This window comes from Elgaria multicarinata, chromosome 20 (assembly GCF_023053635.1).
Source record: "Elgaria multicarinata webbii isolate HBS135686 ecotype San Diego chromosome 20, rElgMul1.1.pri, whole genome shotgun sequence".
NCBI classification, from domain to species: domain Eukaryota; kingdom Metazoa; phylum Chordata; class Lepidosauria; order Squamata; family Anguidae; genus Elgaria; species Elgaria multicarinata.
This window is the reverse complement of record NC_086190.1, coordinates 11,610,564-11,628,464: the sequence shown is the minus strand read 5'-3', so window position 1 is coordinate 11,628,464 and position 17,901 is coordinate 11,610,564. Positions and strand designations below refer to the sequence as shown.

At 43.0% G+C, this 17,901-nt stretch overlaps 1 protein-coding gene across 1 annotated transcript in view; it reads right to left on the bottom strand.

The window, feature by feature from the left end:
- The window catches only part of CFAP74 (cilia and flagella associated protein 74), a 116,098-nt gene extending 104,172 nt beyond the window's left edge, over positions 1-11,926 (bottom strand). The window contains exons 1-5 of the mRNA XM_063145448.1: positions 11,917-11,926; positions 9,371-9,532; positions 7,189-7,279; positions 5,083-5,226; positions 1,989-2,087 (exon numbers count right to left, since the gene is read on the bottom strand). Coding sequence (XP_063001518.1) covers positions 1,989-2,087; positions 5,083-5,226; positions 7,189-7,279; positions 9,371-9,532; positions 11,917-11,926 — 506 coding nt within the window. The remainder of the gene's footprint in view (positions 1-1,988; positions 2,088-5,082; positions 5,227-7,188; positions 7,280-9,370; positions 9,533-11,916) is intronic.
- Between the last annotated feature and the right edge of the window lie 5,975 nt (positions 11,927-17,901).

Below are 17,901 nucleotides of genomic sequence, written 5' to 3'. Positions count from 1 at the left end.
AACTTCTAAATAGCTACCATAGGTCAGAAAGAAAGCAGTGCTGAGGGAACTCTGTTGAGCAACAGACCAAACTAGTCTCCTGTTTTCATCTATAAAACAATGGACTTCATTTGACTTCACGTTTTTTTTTCAGTCTACTTCATTCCCAGGTAAGGATAGTTTCTATAGAGTTTGTCGGGCTGCCAAATTGCTAGGCTTGCGTGGGCCTCCCCAGCTATTTCCATCATTAGGGGGGGGCGAGAAAAATGAAACAAACATTTCCTGTAACCTTGGTGCTATTTTACAGAACCAGCTGGGGGAAGGCCTGGATAAGTTTCTAGAAATAAATGGAATTGCTTTGGGTTTGTGTTGGGAACAAATTTACATGTTGCATTTGCTAAATTAATCAGAGACCACCTCATTGCTAAAAAGATTTGATGCTCTTCATTACTGTTTGTTTTCCTGTACATAGAACCATTAAGGATACAGCATTTTATTACCCTCCCATTTTAATTAGCCCCATGAGAAAACGTTTGATGGCAACACAGTGCCAGCTTGCCCTCCTCTCTTTAACCCTCCTCTCTTTAACAACCTGATGTAGTGAGGGCACATTGGAAAATTATTATTATTATTATTATTATTATTATTATTATTATTATTATTGCAACAGTTTCGCCTTTGATTTGCAATGTATTTTCCATTGACAAATCTAAGCCCAAGAAGCTAAGCTTTAGGGTGGATTCCTGCATTGAGCAGGGGGTTGGACTCGATGGCCTTGTAGGTCCCTTCCAACTCTGCTATTCTATGATTCTATAATCCACAGTCCCACCAAAATCAGAGCCACCAGCCTCCACTGATTTGACATCCGAAGAGGAAACTTTCATCTCTTTCCTGAAGAACTGCAAATTTCAGGGGCAGAAAGAGCTCACTTGTGCAAGCTTCTCTTTGGGATGCTATTAAGGATACATTCACATGTGCATCAGGCTTCCTATGACATCTAAAGTTACTTATATTCAAAGCGGTTTAGAAAGATTTACAGAAATCACTTAGGCTAAGATGACTTAAATCCAACTATTTCAGTGTAACCCACTGTAGCACCCAGTGGGAAACAGTTTGTGCCCAAGCAGTGTCTCATAGCTAGTTATCACCAGCCATCATGGACCATCATTACTCATTAAAGCAAATATCTTGAATGTCAGTGTCCGCTCAAGAAACATCTTTAGATATATTCTCTGCACTCTGGGAGGATCTCTTCTTGATCCTCCCAGAGTGCAGGATGCGGAATAACGGGCTCAAGTTAAAGGAAGCCAGATTCCAGCTGGACATCAGGAAAAACTTCCTGATTGTTAGAGCAGTACGACAATGGAACCAGTTACCTAGGGAGGTTGTGGGCTCTCCCACACTAGAGGCCTTCAAGAGGCAGCTGGACAAGCATCTGTCGGGGATGCTTTAGGGTGGATTCCTGCATTGAGCAGGGGGTTGGACTCGAGGGCCTTGTAGGCCCCTTCCAACTCTGCTATTCTATGATTCTATAAGCGAACTTGGGCTACAAAGACAGTTCAGGAACCTTCCACCATGCACACCTTATTTGCATTCTAATTGTCCTACTGGAATCTTTCTTCCCACCTAAATGCAGAGGAGAAGAGCAAGCATTTCCAAAGCTGCTGCACACACCTAACCCTGGGTATGAATGGTGTGTGTGCTACAGACAGAGATGGCATCAGTAACTTGGGCTCCATCCGTTCCCCAGCATACAATAAATGGTTAACGTTTCCTGACACGCGCTATGGTCCTCGGAGATAACTGCATTTCATTTGTTCAACATACACCTTAATCACGGAGTCATTAAGCATCGTTTGACAAAGAGAATCAAAAAGCGCTATTGAGCACTTTTCAGCACCAGCAGCAAGAGCCTGGAGACAATAACAAAGTTCAGCTTATGTTGTTAGGCCCTAAGAATAAATACTGGAAAGACTAGTAATCTCTGACAAGCAGGTACTGCTACGTACGTATTCCCAGCCTCCTTCTCGCTCTTGATTTCTCGCTCCACGCTCCTTTGTTGTGCCATTAGAGACTCGATCCGGGAATGGCAGGCGTTCAATTCCTCCCTGAAAATAAGTGCACACCATTACTTAGGTTCCTTTGGGTTTGATTGGGGGACAGGAGAGGAGTGGGGGGGGGCAGGAGGAAAGGTGTTCTAGAAATTTCAACCCCATTCCTTTCTCTGACATTTTCACATCAATTACTACTGTTATAAAGCACCCCAAAAGGAAATGTCTAAGTACTCTACAGAGATTCAAAGGTGACAGCCCCTGCCCACAAGGCCACAATCTAACACAATGGTCCTTCAACTGGTAGACTGCGACTCAAAAGTGGGTCGCAGGATCAGTCCAGATGGGTCAGGGTAAAGCAGTTGCTACCATGTGGGGCATGGAGAAAATTGTGAAAGTGGGTCCCATGTTGCAGGTTGGGAGTCTGAGGTGGGTCTTGGGTCCGGACCAATTGGGAGTCCACTGATCTAACAGACACGATACAGGAGGACAAAGGAATGGGGAGGGAAGAGAAAAGCAAGCATTGGAGCATCTGAACTTTCTTTGTCTGATAGACAGGGCCAGGTTAGGAAGGTAAGAAGCTTCCTTATACCAAGTCAGAACACTGGTCCATCTAGTTCAGTACTGTCAACACTGATTGGCAGTGGCTCTCCAATGTTTCAGGCAGGAATTTTTTCAGTCCTACCTAGAAATGCCCAGGATTGAACCTGTTGCCATATTAGCCTCCCCCTTGAAGTTCTTCCTAGGAGGTAGAGGGTACGGCCTCCCAGCGCCCTTTGGTTTCCTAGCCAGTGACAAAGGCCTGTGTGAGCCCCCCTTCAGCTCGGCAGTCCCAAGACAACTGGCAGCTGGAGCCAAGTGTCTCAGGGGGACACTTCATGCTTCCTTAGGAGATTGCAGGAGGACTTCAAGAGCGAAGGGTCTTGGGATGAATTTAGAAAAATGGAGTCAGCTTTTGGAAAAATATGAGGCTAGTAAGGAATCATAGAATCATAGAATAGCAGAGTTGGAAGGGGCCGACAAGGCCATCAAGTCCAACCCCCTGCTCAATGCAGGAATCCACCTTAAAGCATCCCTGACAGAGGGTTGTCCAGCTTCCTTTTGAAGGCCTCTAGTGTGGGAGAGCCCACAACCTCCCTAGGTAACTGATTCCATTGTCGTACTGCTCTAACAGTCAGGAAGCTTTTCCTGATGTCCAGCTGGAATCTGGCTTCCTTTAACTTGAGCCCATTATTCCGTGTCCTGCACTCTGGGAGGATCGAGAAGAGATCCTGGCCCTCTTCTGTGTGACAACCTTTTAAGTAGTTGAAGAGTGCTATCATGTCTCCCCTCAATCTTCTCTTCTCCAGGCTAAACATGCCCAGTTCTTTCAGTCTCTCCTCATAGGGCTTTGTTTCCAGACCCCTGAACACGCCCTCCTCTGAACACGCTCCAGCTTGTCTGCATCCTTCTTGAATTGTGGAGCCCAGAACTGGACGCAATACACCAAGTGCAGCACGTAAGAAGTAAGAATTGCTTCTAAACAACCAAGCAGAAATGCTTTTGTAAATTGAAAGAGAGGGTGTTTTTTCTTAATTTTTCAGCTTGAAAAAGCCCTGTGTTTTTAGCATGTGAAGAGCTAGTAAGCTTTGTGAAATTTTTAACAAGGGCTAGTTCACACAAACAGCAGATGAGATGCTGGGCTGTTAACTTCAGGCGAGTTGGGATGTATAACTGAATAGTTCTTCATGGAAAACAGCAATCTTGAACACATAAAACTAGCATATCAGGAAGAAAGCTAGACTAGAATTCCAGCACTCGACATCTAGTTTTCAGTGTGCAGAGAGTTTACTTGGTTTGGTTTTTAATATGGAAGAGGATTTAATCATAGGATGCTACAGCAGTAGTCTGAAATGGTCCAAACTAGCAACAGTCCTACCACCTCAGTACTGCTGTATGAAGAAAAATATTTTCAAACTTGAAGCTCTTGCATCCAATGTTAAAACAACTCAGATCAGAACGTTTGCAAACAATGAGCCCAAAGCTTGGAGAATTAAAAAGTGTCTGGAAAGAATAAATGCTGTAACCCACAGGATACGGTGAGCTATAAATCTGATAAATACAAAGACGGTTGCATCAAGGACTATGAAACATTAACAGAAAAGTACAAGAGGGGATCAAAGGCGGTTTAAGATTCACGTGGGAAAATGCCCCATTTTGATGTCAACTCAAGACTCTTAACCACAATTCTTAGCGTTTACATAAAGCTCTGAGATGCTTCAGCTGCATCATCTTATAATTCTTTCAATAGCCCTGTAAAGTAGGTTGTTGTGCAGACTTCTACTGTTACTTTCTACTGTTAGTTTTACCCTACCCTGTGCCTGCTTACCCTACCCTGTACCTGTTTGCATTCTCTTCCCCTCCTTATTGTTTTACTATGATTTTATTAGATTGTAAGCCTATGCGGCAGGGTCTTGCTATTTACTGTTTTACTCTGTACAGCACCATGTACACTGATGGTGCTATATAAATAAATAATAATAATAATAATAATAATAATAATAATAATATTGGTCCTGTTCAGAAGACATCTTAAACCACGGCTTTAGGTGTCTTCTGAATGGGGCCATGATCTCCATGTTGCAGACGGGCACAGTCCTTTCTTGGTGGATTCAAAGCAGGGGTGAGATTTGAATCTTTGAACTAAAGACTTCCTGATTTGTAGCTCAGGCCTTAGGTAGACCTAAGGTTTATCCCGGGATCGTCCTAGGGTCATCCCTGCCTGCTCCCAGGATCCCCTGTGTGGCATTTGGATTCACAGGGACAATCCCGGGATAAACCTTAGGTCTAGCCAAGGCCTCAGTTTCCTGGCCACTATGCTACACCAATTCTTGGTGGATGGGTGTGTATGTATGAGAGAGGGGGGGGGGTCCCTGATCAATCCTGTATCCAGGAGTCCAAGACTATTTTTACACCAAGAGCAGGCCATTTCAGCATAATAAGAACGTAGTGCTGTGTAAGCTCTACAAACAGCTTTTATTCCATTGCAGAAAGCGCTAAGAGTAGAACTGACCTGGTTTTCTGAACAACCATCTCCTTTTCATTAGCTAAGTGGTCGAGTTGATTTAGGTTCCTGCGCAAGTTGAGGATGCGAACTCTGTCTGCGTAGTTCATGGTTCTTCTGCTACTCTGGGTCATGGGCCGTTCAACGCTTTCCCTTTTGGTTAGAATGGGGGGAAATAAGACTTTCTTTTTTCACATATATATACTTAAATGTTAACGTAAGAGCCACAGAATCAGAGGGGATGGCCATCTAGTCCAACCTCTGCTCAATACAGGAAATGCAGAGACAAAACAATCCAAATAGATGCTTAAAGACCTGTAGTGATAGAGAGCCTTCCCACCCTAGATCATAGAATCATAGAATAGCAGAGTTGGAAGGGGCCTACAAGGCCATCAAGTCCAACCCCCTGCTCAATGCAGGAATCCACCCTAAAGATAATTGGTCCCACTATCAATCTGTTCTTACCACTGAGAAGTTTCTCCTAATATTCAACTGAAATGTACCCTCCTACAACTTAATTCCCTTAGATTTAGGCCTGCCGTCTAGAGCAGCAGAGACCACATTTTCCCCTCTACGTGACAACTTTTTAAATATTTGAAGAGAGCTATCATGTGCCCGCTCAGTTTTCCCTTTACCAGGTTATACGTACTCAGTTCTTTCAATTTTTCCTCATAGGATTTGTTTTCTGTACCGCTGACAATCTTCATTTCCCTCCTCCGAACCCATTCCAATTTGTCTGCACCCTTCTAAATTTACAGCACCCAGACCTGGCCATAGTACTCCAGATTAAGTCTGACTAGCGTAGAATAAGATGAAACTATTACTTTTCATGACTTAGAAACTACGCCTGTATTACTGCAGCGTAACACTGCATTAGCCTTTTTTACAGCTGCATCACACTACTGAACTATGATTAGTTTGTGACTAACTGCAATTCGAAGATCAGTTTCACATGTATTACAAAGCAAAATACCCCCTCCAATATCTATACAATTGGGGGGGGTCCTTAAAAGCAGAAAAAAGACTTCTGTTCGTGTGTGTGTGTGTGTGTGCGAGAGAGAGAGAGAGAGAGAGGCCTTAGCTAGACCTAAGGTTTATCCCAGGATCGTCCCGGGGTCATCCCTGCCTGCTCCCGGGATATCCTGTGTGTCATTTACATGAACAGGGATGACCCCAGGACAATCCCGGGATAAACCTTAGGTCTAGCTAAGGCCAGAGACTGACTGACTGACTGGGTTCAGACAACACAATAACCAATGATGGTTTAAATAGTCGATGGTTGGTTATTTAACCCATCATGGGTTATTGTGTGGTGTGGAGGGAGTTTTTTAACCAACGATTAGTTATTTGGCCAAAATAACCAACGCTGTGCTCACTTGGCTATTTGAACAACCGTTGGTTATCGTGTTGTGTGGAGGGGCACCATGGGTTCTTTCCTCAGCCATCGTGGGCGATTTTGCCAGCCAGAGCAGTCAAAGCAGTGGTTGCTGCTCTAGTCCAGCCGGTGGGATAAATTTTCAGCAGCAATGGCTGAGGGGATACTAGTGGGAGGACTGAGGAGGGGAGAGAGGGCGGGGGATGAGTGAGTCAACGCAGCGTGGACTAATAGCCAACTCAATGCTGATCCTAATCCATACCACGGTTGATTAGCATCATGTTGTGTGGGGAGTAGCCCCTAGATAAACAACTGTTGATTATTACCCTACCGTTGACTATTGTGTTGTCTGAACGCAGCCAGAGTGCAACCTTTATGCCCTGCTTGTGGTTTTCCTGACTGGTGCACAGCTGGCCACTGTTGTAATCAGGATGCTGGACAAGACACACAGAAGTAGGTCTGATCTAGCAAGAAGGTTCTTATGAAGAAAACATTCTTATGAAGCTTTCTTTTCAAATCGTGAAAAGCGTATCTTCTCAGGCCCAGGTCAAATGAGCAGTAGGCGCAACTGATGGATCAAGCTAACTAAGGCTACAGCTAGACCTAAGGTTTATCCTGGGATCATCCAGGGTTCGCCCCTGCCTGAGCACTGGATCCGCTGTGTGTCACCTAGATGAACAGGTTTGACCCCTGGATGATCCAGGGATAAACCTTAGGTCTAACTATGGCCTAAGACTCACCCATTAGAAACAGAATCCTCTCCAGCTTCTTCTGAAGTACCCATACTGCCTGTCTGGACCTCCTGCCTGTAGTCTTCTTCAAGTCCGGGTCCTGGTGCAAATGAAAGAGATGTTGCCCATTAAGAGATGAACAGCTTCGATACCTCTTCTGGACAAGTGGGTGCAAAGTTTGGTCACGGAGATGACGTGCTAAAAGCTTTACTGCTGTGTATAAATGGGGCAAGGAGAATCTTGTCACAAAACATATAAAAAGGCCATTTTACACCCAGGGACTTTAAGCAGACAACTGCTCTCCACCTTGGCGATAGAGCTGTCATGAGCAATCAGCCTTCAGTGCTGTGCAAAGAAACTTCTAAAATAGCCAAATGGGAACACACGGTTTACACCCTTTTGATGGGTTATGTCAGACAGCAAAGGCATTGATGTTCTGTCATAGAATTATAGAGCTGGAAGGGATGCTGGAGGTCATGTAGCCCAACCGCCAGCTAAACGCAGGATGTAGCTGCCCCAACCCTGACAAATGGAAGTCTTTTTGAAAGGCCTTCTGTGAATATCTCCATTTGTCCTGGCATTTCCACTAGCTTGCCTCAACAGCAGCCAAATACAATGTCTCACTAAATATTTATATAGCCTCCGTTTTTCCAGATTATAATAAAAGAAAATAAATGGTTGGCCTAGGAATGGGATCGGCTCAAGGTGGTTTGCCGCTGGGGCTGTTCACCCAACATCTGGGTTGTTTGTTGAACTGTGGGTTAGCATGTTGTCAACACAGCCGGGATGGTTTGTTAATCATGCAGTGTGGCTTATTTTCTTGAGGAAGCCACTTTGAGAACTCATGGTTTGTTGATGGGTTGTTCAGAGTAATTAACAAACCACGCTGTCTGCATCCAGGCAGCACGATAACCCACCCTGTGGAAAATATGCTGTTTTCAGACAACACGCTAACCCATTGTTCAACAAGCAACCCATGGTTGTGTCAACAGCCTCAGCATGTTTATTTGGAAGTTAAGTCTCACCAGGAGCATTCACACATAACGATAAGCCAGAATTGCTAGCTTATCCTTGTTTACTGTGAATGAGCATGGTTTAATTTGTTTTTAACTATGCATATTTATTGTTTTATACTGTATGTTTTTATCTGTACACCACTCTGAGATCTTAATGATATAGGGCAGGATATAAATGTTTTAATGATATAGGGCAGGATATAAATGTTTCCTGCATTGAGCAGGGGGGGTTGGACTCGATGGCCTTGTAGGCCCCTTCCAACTCTGCTATTCTATGATTCTAAATAAATAAATAAATAAATAAGCAACCCAAGGCAGCTTACATGACCTTCTTCTCCATTTTATCCACACAACAAGCCTGTGACGTAGGTTAAGCTGGCCCAAAGTCACCTGGGCCGGATCTACACTACTGCTTTAAAGCGCTTTATAACTGTTATAAAGCGCTTTAACTGCTTTAAAGCGCTTTAAAACTGTTATAAAGCGCTTTAAAGTGTAGATCCGGCCCTAGCAAGCTGTATGGCTGAGTGGAGACTAGAACCTTGGATCTCCCACATCCCATCCAACACTCTAACCACTACACCACACTGGCTTTGTTCCTCCCTTAGCGTGAGCAGCTAAAACAAACCAGAAATGGAAAGTGTTGCATGGCATTCAAACCTGGACTCTGGGTTTGTTGATCCCAAACAAGCCAGGATTCGTAAGCTGAGAAGAAACCCTGGCTTATTCCTGACTTGAGCCTACCTTGTTTGGGAGCAACAAGCCAGGAGTCTGGGTTCAGACGTCACACAAAATTTTCTATTTCTGGTTTGTTTCACTCGCTCATACAAAAGGGGGGACCAGCAAGTAACATGCACAACCACATCCCCACTGCAGACATTCCCCCCCCCCCTTTTCATCCCCCCAGAAAGCTCGCTGAAATGTGGGCACTTTTAAAAGCATACAAAAACATTTGTGAGATTCAGTCCAGCCCCATGCCCTCAATTTTCCATCTCAGTTCTAAATTCCTGGCCAAACAAGCAATTCTTTTCTCCCACAGTCACTGGACTGCAACTGTTCTGATAGTTTTATTCCCTTAGAAACTGGAATGTTCCATGCTCTCACCCCAGCTTGACCAATGTCAGGGCTTCACAACCACAAGCACAGTATAATATAGATCAGTATTTTAATATCTTAACCTTCCCAATTTTCCTTCTCTTGCACATATTGTTCAGATATGCTCATTTCTTCTTCTTCTTCATTTTCCACTCCCTCGAAACATACATCAGTGGTCAGGTTCTCTTCTGAACTATCTGGGGACTCCATATCATTCACTTGTGCAAGTTTTTTTTCCTCCTTTCCTTTCAGTTAATGCTTAGCTACCAAATAAAACAGTTAATATTAGTGCAAAAATCATATTTCCAGCCAAAATATACCATGTAAAGTACACTGAATGGATTTCTTCCTGTTCTGTGAGCAAAATAAAGATTATAACTATTAGTCCACCTTTCAAAACCAGGTATTTTTGCTCCAAATTATACAAAAGGGCGCTATTTTCAGAATTACCATTGGCCAAACTGTAACTGATTTTTGTTAATGCCCCTGTGAGCTTGACAAACGTACATTGATGACTTCCAATGAAGGAAGGTTGCTCTGTAACAATTTTAGACATTTTGATTTGATGTGTACATTTGCTGATTATTACTGAACAAGTATGAGAACGTTTCTGAATTGGCAGTCTGTTCACATCTAGAAAGTGTAGGCAAGCAAGTTGTTTAATGTTGAGGCAGAAACATTTTATCATATCTTTTGTGGTGCCTACCGTCTTCTAGAGTTAGAGTTCCATGCTGTAGAGCCCTCATACAATGTGTGAACGCACCATTCTTTCCAACGGACAGGTCTACACAGTTTGGTAAATTACAAGTAACATAACAACTTTTGGACTGCAAAAGTCACCAGATCTTAGACATTCATTGTAACATGAGCACCCTTACATCCCATAACTGCAATTACATTTTTCTCAGCTTTTGTCATTTCCCCGCCATCATTTATTGATTTAAGCAACATGTCATTTGCAAACCCCCTTTGGGGGACTCTTTTTGAAGGCCAAAAAGTCAGTATATAAACATCTTTATAACTATATAAACTAATGCCTGGGATAGATGGTCAAGGGATAAACAAACGAATCATCTCTTCAAGCCCAATTCTTGAAATAAAAATAAAAAATCTGGTTGACAATGCAGCCCAAAATCAGGTGGAATTGGGGCACACGCCCAGCAGTTTGGGATATATTGAGGCCCAGAATTTAGTACAGAAACTGTCTATTTAGCAAAAGGTCCATATTTTTGAGTCTGGCAATATGTTATGTATTTAAATAGGGTGACCCTATGGAAAGGAGGACAGGGCTCCTGTATCTTTAACAGTTGTATTGGAAAGGGAATTTCAGCAGGTGCCATTTGTATATATGGAGAACTTGATGAAATTCCCTCTTCATCACAACAGCTAAAGCTGCAGGAGACTGGCCCTCTTTTGCATCTGGTCAAGAGGGCAGGGCTCCTGTATCTTTAACAGTTGTATTGAAAAGGGAATTTCAACAGGTGCCATTTGTATATATGCAGAACTTGGTGAAATTCCCTCTTCATCACAACAGTTAAAGCTGCAGGAGCTATACTACAGTGACCAGATTTAAAAGAGGGCAGCTTTAACTGTTGTGAAGAAGAGGGAATTTCACCAGGTGCTGCATGCATACAAAGGACACCTGCTGAAATTCCCCTTTCAATACAACTGTTAAAGATACAGGAGCCCTGTCCTCCTTTTCATAGGGTCACCCTAAACCTAGCCTGCATTCCTATTAAAATGCTAAAAGAAACTTAAATAAAATCAGTACAGGATTTTATTTAGTTCCACAGGAGCAGAACTAGAAACTCAAGTGGTTTCCCTTCAGCCCTGCCCACCAGCCTCACCTGTTGGATTTCTGGCTGTTGGGCAACCTGTTAAGACTTTATACTGTTAGTTTTACCCTACCCTGTGCCTGTTTGCATTCTCTTCCCCTCCTTATTGTTTTACTATGATTTCATTAGAATGTAAGCCTATGCGGCTGGGTCTTGCTATTTACTGTTTTACTCTGTACAGCACCATGTACACTGATGGTGCTATATAAATAAATAATAATAATAATAATAATAATAATAATAATAATAATAATAATAATAATAATAAAAATAAAGAGCTGAGGAGTTTCAAAGAGAAAAAAAAACAAATTAAAGGGAAGTGACAAACCAAGTCCTATCAACCCTGGGCATCTAATTTCAAAACACTCCCTTAATAAAACTTCCTTCTTAATTTCTGCTTTTCTTCTCCCCCCCCCCCCTTCCCGTTTCTTTCTGCTAATGGTATCTCCCAACCGCGGCGAGAAACATTTAAAATAAACTTGCCCCAAAGGGAGGACGCAAACGGCACAACCAGCTTTACCTCCCGAGCGGTTTCGAATCGTCCGTTTGGGACGGCTTCTAAGGCAACGGAGCGAACCAACTTGGGGGAAAGAGGGGTGATACTGTTGTTGTTTTTAAAGGGGGCGATGTGGCGCTCCACCCACCCCCATGTTGAAAGCCTGCAAAGCCAGTAGGGGCTCTTAATCGAGAAGGACATGTTTTACAATTCCTAAAGATCTCGGGGCGAAGGAAGGGAGGTGGTTGTTCCCTTTCTCTAGTGAGGGGATGGTACATTCCAACAGCCTCATTATTACCTTCGATCATTGCATAGATAAGGTAGGGTGACCCTATGAAAAGGAGGACCGGGCTCCTGTATCTTTAACTGTTGTATAGAAAAGGGAATTTCAGCAGGTGTCATTTGTATATATGGGGAACCCGGTGAAATTTCCTCTTCATCACAACAGTTAAAGCTGCAGATGCCCTGCACTCTTTTAAATCTGGTCACAGTATAGCTGCAGTATAGCTCCTGCAGCTTTAATTGTTGTGATGAAGAGGAAATTTCACCAGGTGTGATATGCATACAAATGACACCTGCTGAAATTCCCTTTTCTATGCAACTGTTAAAGATACAAGAGCCCTGTCCTCCTTTTCATAGGGTCAGCCTAGATAAGGCAGCCTTTGACCAGGGTTTGTTGTGATCCCCTGGTCAAATGTTTCCTTCAGTTTAACTTTTAAAGGCATGTCTGATCATCTTTAGAAATTATCCACAATTTGGGGGCATTCTGAGTCATTTCCATCCATTTTGGCCCTATTTGGGCATTTACCTATTTCTGGCATTTGATGCACTTTTAGGCACTTTCCTCCATTTGGAGTGTATTCCTTTCTTTCTAAAACACACATTTCTTGAAAATATTGCAACAACAACATCACACACATAAAACAGACGTGTGCATGTAGGGTGACCGTATGGAAAGGAGGACAGGGCTCCTGTATCTTTCATAGTTGCACAGAAAAGGGAATTTCAGCACATGTCATTTGTATATATAGAGAATCTGATGAAATTCCCTCTTCATCACAACAGTTAAAGCTGCAGGAGCTATACTAGAGTGACCGGATTTAAAAGAGGGCAGGGCAGCTGCAGCTTTAACTGGTGTGATGAAGAGGGAATTTCACCAGGTTCCCCATATATACAAATGACACCTGCTGAAATTCCCTTTTCAGTACAACTGTTAAAGATACAGGAACCCTGTCCTCCTTTTCATAGGGTCACCCTACAGAAATGTGCATATATAAACACAACACACTCAAGAAATAAAAATAAATAAATCTAGAAATCAGCACCCAGTATCAGAGGAAGTAAGCCTATAAAACACCAGTTGCTGGGGAACATGGGTGGGAGGGTACTGTTTATGGTGACCATATGAAAAGGAGGACAGGGCTCCTGTACCTTTAACAGTTGGATTGAAAAGGGAATTTCAGCAGGTGTCATTTGTATATATGGGGGAACCTGGTGAAATCCCCTCTTCATCACAACAGTTAAAGCTGCAGGTGCCCTGCCCTCTTTTAATTCTGGTCACAGTGTAGCTGCAGTATAGCTCCTGCAGCTTTAACTGTGGTGATGAAGAGGAAATTTCACCAGGTGCGACATTCACACAAATGACACCTGCTGAAATTCCCTTTTCTATACAACTGTTAAAGATACAGGCGCGTTGTCCTCCTTTTCATATGGTCACCCTAGTACTGTTGCATTGTGTCCTGCTTCTAGTCCCTGGTCGATAGCTGGTTGATGGTGTGAGCAGAGTGCTAGACTACATGGATCCAGCAGGGCTCTTACGTTCTTATGAAAATCCTGTAGAAAGAGACATTATTATTATTATTATTATTATTATTATTATTATTATTATCCTTTCTCATATTATTGTAACCACACACTTCCACCATGGAGCTCAATGCAGAATACATGATTCTGCCTTTCCAATTTGTTTTATCTTCAATACGACCCTGTGAGCTAGGCTAGGCCGAGAGTCTGTGACTAGCCCAAAGTTGCTCACAGTGCAATCCTATGCATGTCTACTCAGAAGTAAGCCCACTGAGTCCCCTGGTATGATCGCAGCCCTAGTGAGCTTCATGACTGAGGCCTAATCTACACCAAGCAGGATACAGCACTATGAAAGTGCCGTGAAAGCGGTATATAAAAGGCAGGAGCCACACCAAGCAGGATATAAAACTATGAAAGCGGAATATGGTCTGTGTCAATGGGCCCCAACTGTCAGTGCACTTCAATACTGCTATAAAGCATTAGTGTGGCTCCTGCCTCTTATATACTTTCATACCGCAATATCCTGCATGGCCTCAGTGGGCATTTGAACCAGGGTCTCCCTGACCTACTCTGGCACTAACCACTACTTTAACTGATAAAGAATGCAGCTGCTAGATTAATAACAAGGATCGTGTCTTATGACATACACTCCAAAGGATCCTGTTTTACCCTGGAGGCAGAAAAGAGTCCTTGTTTTCTCAAACCTGTCCCTGGTAATTCATTCTTCTTATTGTGCTATGGCTGGCTTCAGCGCTCCCTCCAAGGTCTCAAGGTACTCAATCGTTACGCACAGTCATGGTGCTACAACAGACTGTAGGGTGGCCTCAAAAATTGGGAAATTACCACCCCCCCGCCCCCAAAGAGGAAATGCATCACCAAATGAGAAGTCTGTCCTGAAGAAGCTAGTCTGTAACCAGCCACTTTCGCTTATCTCTTTGGGCAGTGTGCCCAGACTGGGAAGCCCGCCAAGAATCAGACAACACAGCACTAAACTATAAATAATAATGTGTATTCAGCACACCAGTTAAACACAAAATAGAACAGTCTTTTAGTGCTCACGTAAAGTTCCAAGCCAATTCCATATAACAGTCCAGGGTTCAAAAAGCACAAGAGAGCAAGTCACCAGAGTCGATAAGCCAGTCCAAGTTTCAAAGGGCAGGAGAGAGTCACGGGGTCCAAGAAGTCCAGAGTCCAAAACGATCCAACAGGAACACGGCACAGTCAAGGGTACACAGTCCAGAGCTTCTCCCAGGCAAACCAGATAAGCTCTGACAAATTGCTGGTCTGCGCACTGCTACCTAAATACACCAGCTCAGCCTCACAGCTGTTCCCTGTTCAGCTGGCGTTTATTAGCAATCCGCTTGGATCGGCGTAAAGCCTCCTTCTCAGCCCTTTGCTGTTTGAACGAGGGCACATGTAACAAGTCTGTTTGCTCCTCTTCTAAGTTTGCACTGGATGAAGCCTCTGCTGGCTGCCTGTGGCTGCTCATCCCCAGAGTCCTCATCCTCAGAGAACTCACAGTTCCTCACAAAGACAAAAGAGGAGACCAATTTCCAAAATGTTTGCATTTGCTAATTCATATATAGAGATGAAATTTAGAAATAATTATTACCCTTTAAATAGAAATACACTTCTTCTCACTCTAGTGTGGAAGACTGCGACCAGGTTATCTTGCTCAATTTGCTGTCCAAGTGTTGTTGAGAGACTACTTCAATGCCCAGCTCTTCCTTCTGATAGCTCTTTATCTTTAAACTGGATTTGGACTTCAAATAGGGGACGTCTTCAAAATAGAGGAGAGCTCTCTGGCAACCAGGGCTGGTGCCAGACTATTTTACACCCTAGACAAGGCAAGCTACTTGCACCACCATCACCCCAAAAAATTGCCAACTTCGATTTTTAAGAACAGATGTTTTGTAGTGAAAATAAAAAGCACAAAACATGAACTTATTATGTTTTTTTCTTAAAACAGCTAATTTGTATAAAATTGTGACCCTTAAAGGTCAGTACTGCGCCCCTCTGAGGTCTGCGCCCTAGGCGGCTGCCTAGTTGGCCTAATGGTAGTGCCGGCCCTGCTGGCAGCCCTTCAAATAGAGGACTGTCCTCTGGAAAAGGGGGCACCCTACAAGCCGAGAAGTTCCTGTAGCCACCCACTTAAATTCCCAAAGGTGAAACAGTGGAAGATCTCAACAACTTTTATTTATATCTCATCCAAAGCAGCTCAAGGCAGTGCGTATGGTTCTCCCCTTTATCCTCACAACAATCCTGTGAGGTAGGCGAGGATAAAAGATCAGTCAGTTTCATGGCTGATTTGAGACTTTCCCTTCCTAAGCATTAAACCGCACTGACAGATTCATAGAGGAGAAGACCTTTCTTTTAACACTAGTAAAATACATCCAATAGGGCAGGTCCAAATTAATAATAACCTGATTTCCGTTCCTGTTTTCCAGAATTGCACTAGAACTTCTTAGCAGGTTTGCCAACTAGTTGGCAGAGCAGGGAGGGGGAAACAACGCTGACAATTGCCAAAAAATACAACTGACACAAAATGCTCAGCCAAATCTGTATTAAGAGGTCTCCAGATTTTCTATATATACACACATATCTCCAAGCAGCCCTTTTTGGCTCCGTTTTCTCCTCGTTCTGTTTTTAGAATTGGCAGCAAGAACATAAGCTCCTATAAAATTAATTCTCCTGCAACATTTGAGTGACAATTTCTTTGTTGCCATTTCCACATTTCCCCTGTTCCTCCACCACCACCCCGCCCGCCCTGAAAATAGCTGCCACTGAGGGGAATTTCTTATTCCGTATTCAAGTTGGTACGATCTCAGCTGTTTCGTTCACGTGTAGCGCTAAACAAAGCTATTTTAAATCACTGAAGTTACCTTTCCATGCTATAAGTACTGACAGAGTCTCATTTGTTTCCATTTTGTTTTATTTCCACAAGATGCTTATTAAAATGTAACCGTGGGTTTTTTACGTTCCCTCGTTGTGTCATTTTTAGGGCTGTTTTTCGCTTCAGGGGCTGTTGTTGCTACTATATGGAGCAAAATAGCCTTCACGTAGTTCAGTTTAGTGACAACAGTTAATTATCTTTGGAATCACACCGTTCTTAGCCTTAAATAAATGGTTGCATACAGCAGCGAAGAGCATTTTTCAATTTAAACCTCAAATAAGAGTGAGCCCCATATATATAAAATTCTTGTATCCATGTATTTCTACCTGCAGTACAGCCTGAGCCCAGTTACCTTAAGTATCTGCCTATGTGAGCTGCACTCGCCACAGCTCAAAGTTTACCTCTTATCCAGATGCCGCAAACGGTTACCCCAAAAGAAGTCATACGATAGCGTACAGATCCTTGCTTTGAGATTTTTCCATTTGGAAAAATCTTCTCTTCCCCCAGGCAGTTAACAACATATGCTGAGGCTTTTTTTATCTGACCCCAGAATAGTTGTTTTGAATGGATATTGTTGTTTTTATGCTTTTGATGGTTTTAAAGTTTTGTATATTTGTTTTTAATGTTCATTGTTTTTAACAAATGACAGCTCAGATAGATGCGACGGCCAGGAGTGCCTACTATCAACTTTAGCTGATATGCCAGCTGCGCCCCTTCCTAGAGTTGGAAGACCTAAAGACGGTCGTGCAAGCGCTGGTAACTTCGAGGCTGAACTTCTGCAATGCGCTCTACATAGGGCTACCTTTGTGCCTAGTCCGGAAACCTCAACTAGTTCAAAATATGGCAGCCAAACTGATCACTGATACATCTAGGGGTGACCACATTACATGAGTTTTAAAATCGCTTCACTGGCTGCCAATTAGTTTCCGGGCGAAGTATGAAGTGTTGGTTATCACCTTTAAAGCCCTACATGGTTTGGGTCCAGGTTACTTGCGGGATGGCCTTCTCCCGTACAATCTGCCCTGCACACTCAGGTCCTCTGGGAAGAATTCACTCCAGCCCACAAAAACAGGGTTGACAACTAGTACCCAGAGGACCTTTCCTTCTGCCGCTCCCAGATTATGGAATGGCTTGCTGGAAGAGATTCGTCAATTTAACAGTCTTCCGGAATTTAAGAAAACCATAAAGACTGAACTCTTCCGGCAGGCCTACCCAGTTGAATTTTAAGATGCCTTTTAATAATGTGCTGCTTTTAATAATGTATTAGTTTTAAATGTTTTAATTAGTTATATGTATTTTATGGTGTTTGCATTTGTGTTGCACCCCGCCTCGATCCAAGAGGGAGAGGTGGGTAACAAATTATTATTATTATTATTATTATTATTATTATTATTATTATTATTATTATCATCATCTTTTGTAAGCTGCCCAGAGAGCTTCGGCTATGGGGCAGTATATAAATGTAATTAATAAATAAACAAACATTGCCTGTTCTGAATACACACTTATCTTTCTCTCTAACATGATTCATTTATAGAACGGCTTGGTCCATTAGTATATCCCAATCCAACAAAGACACATCCAGCA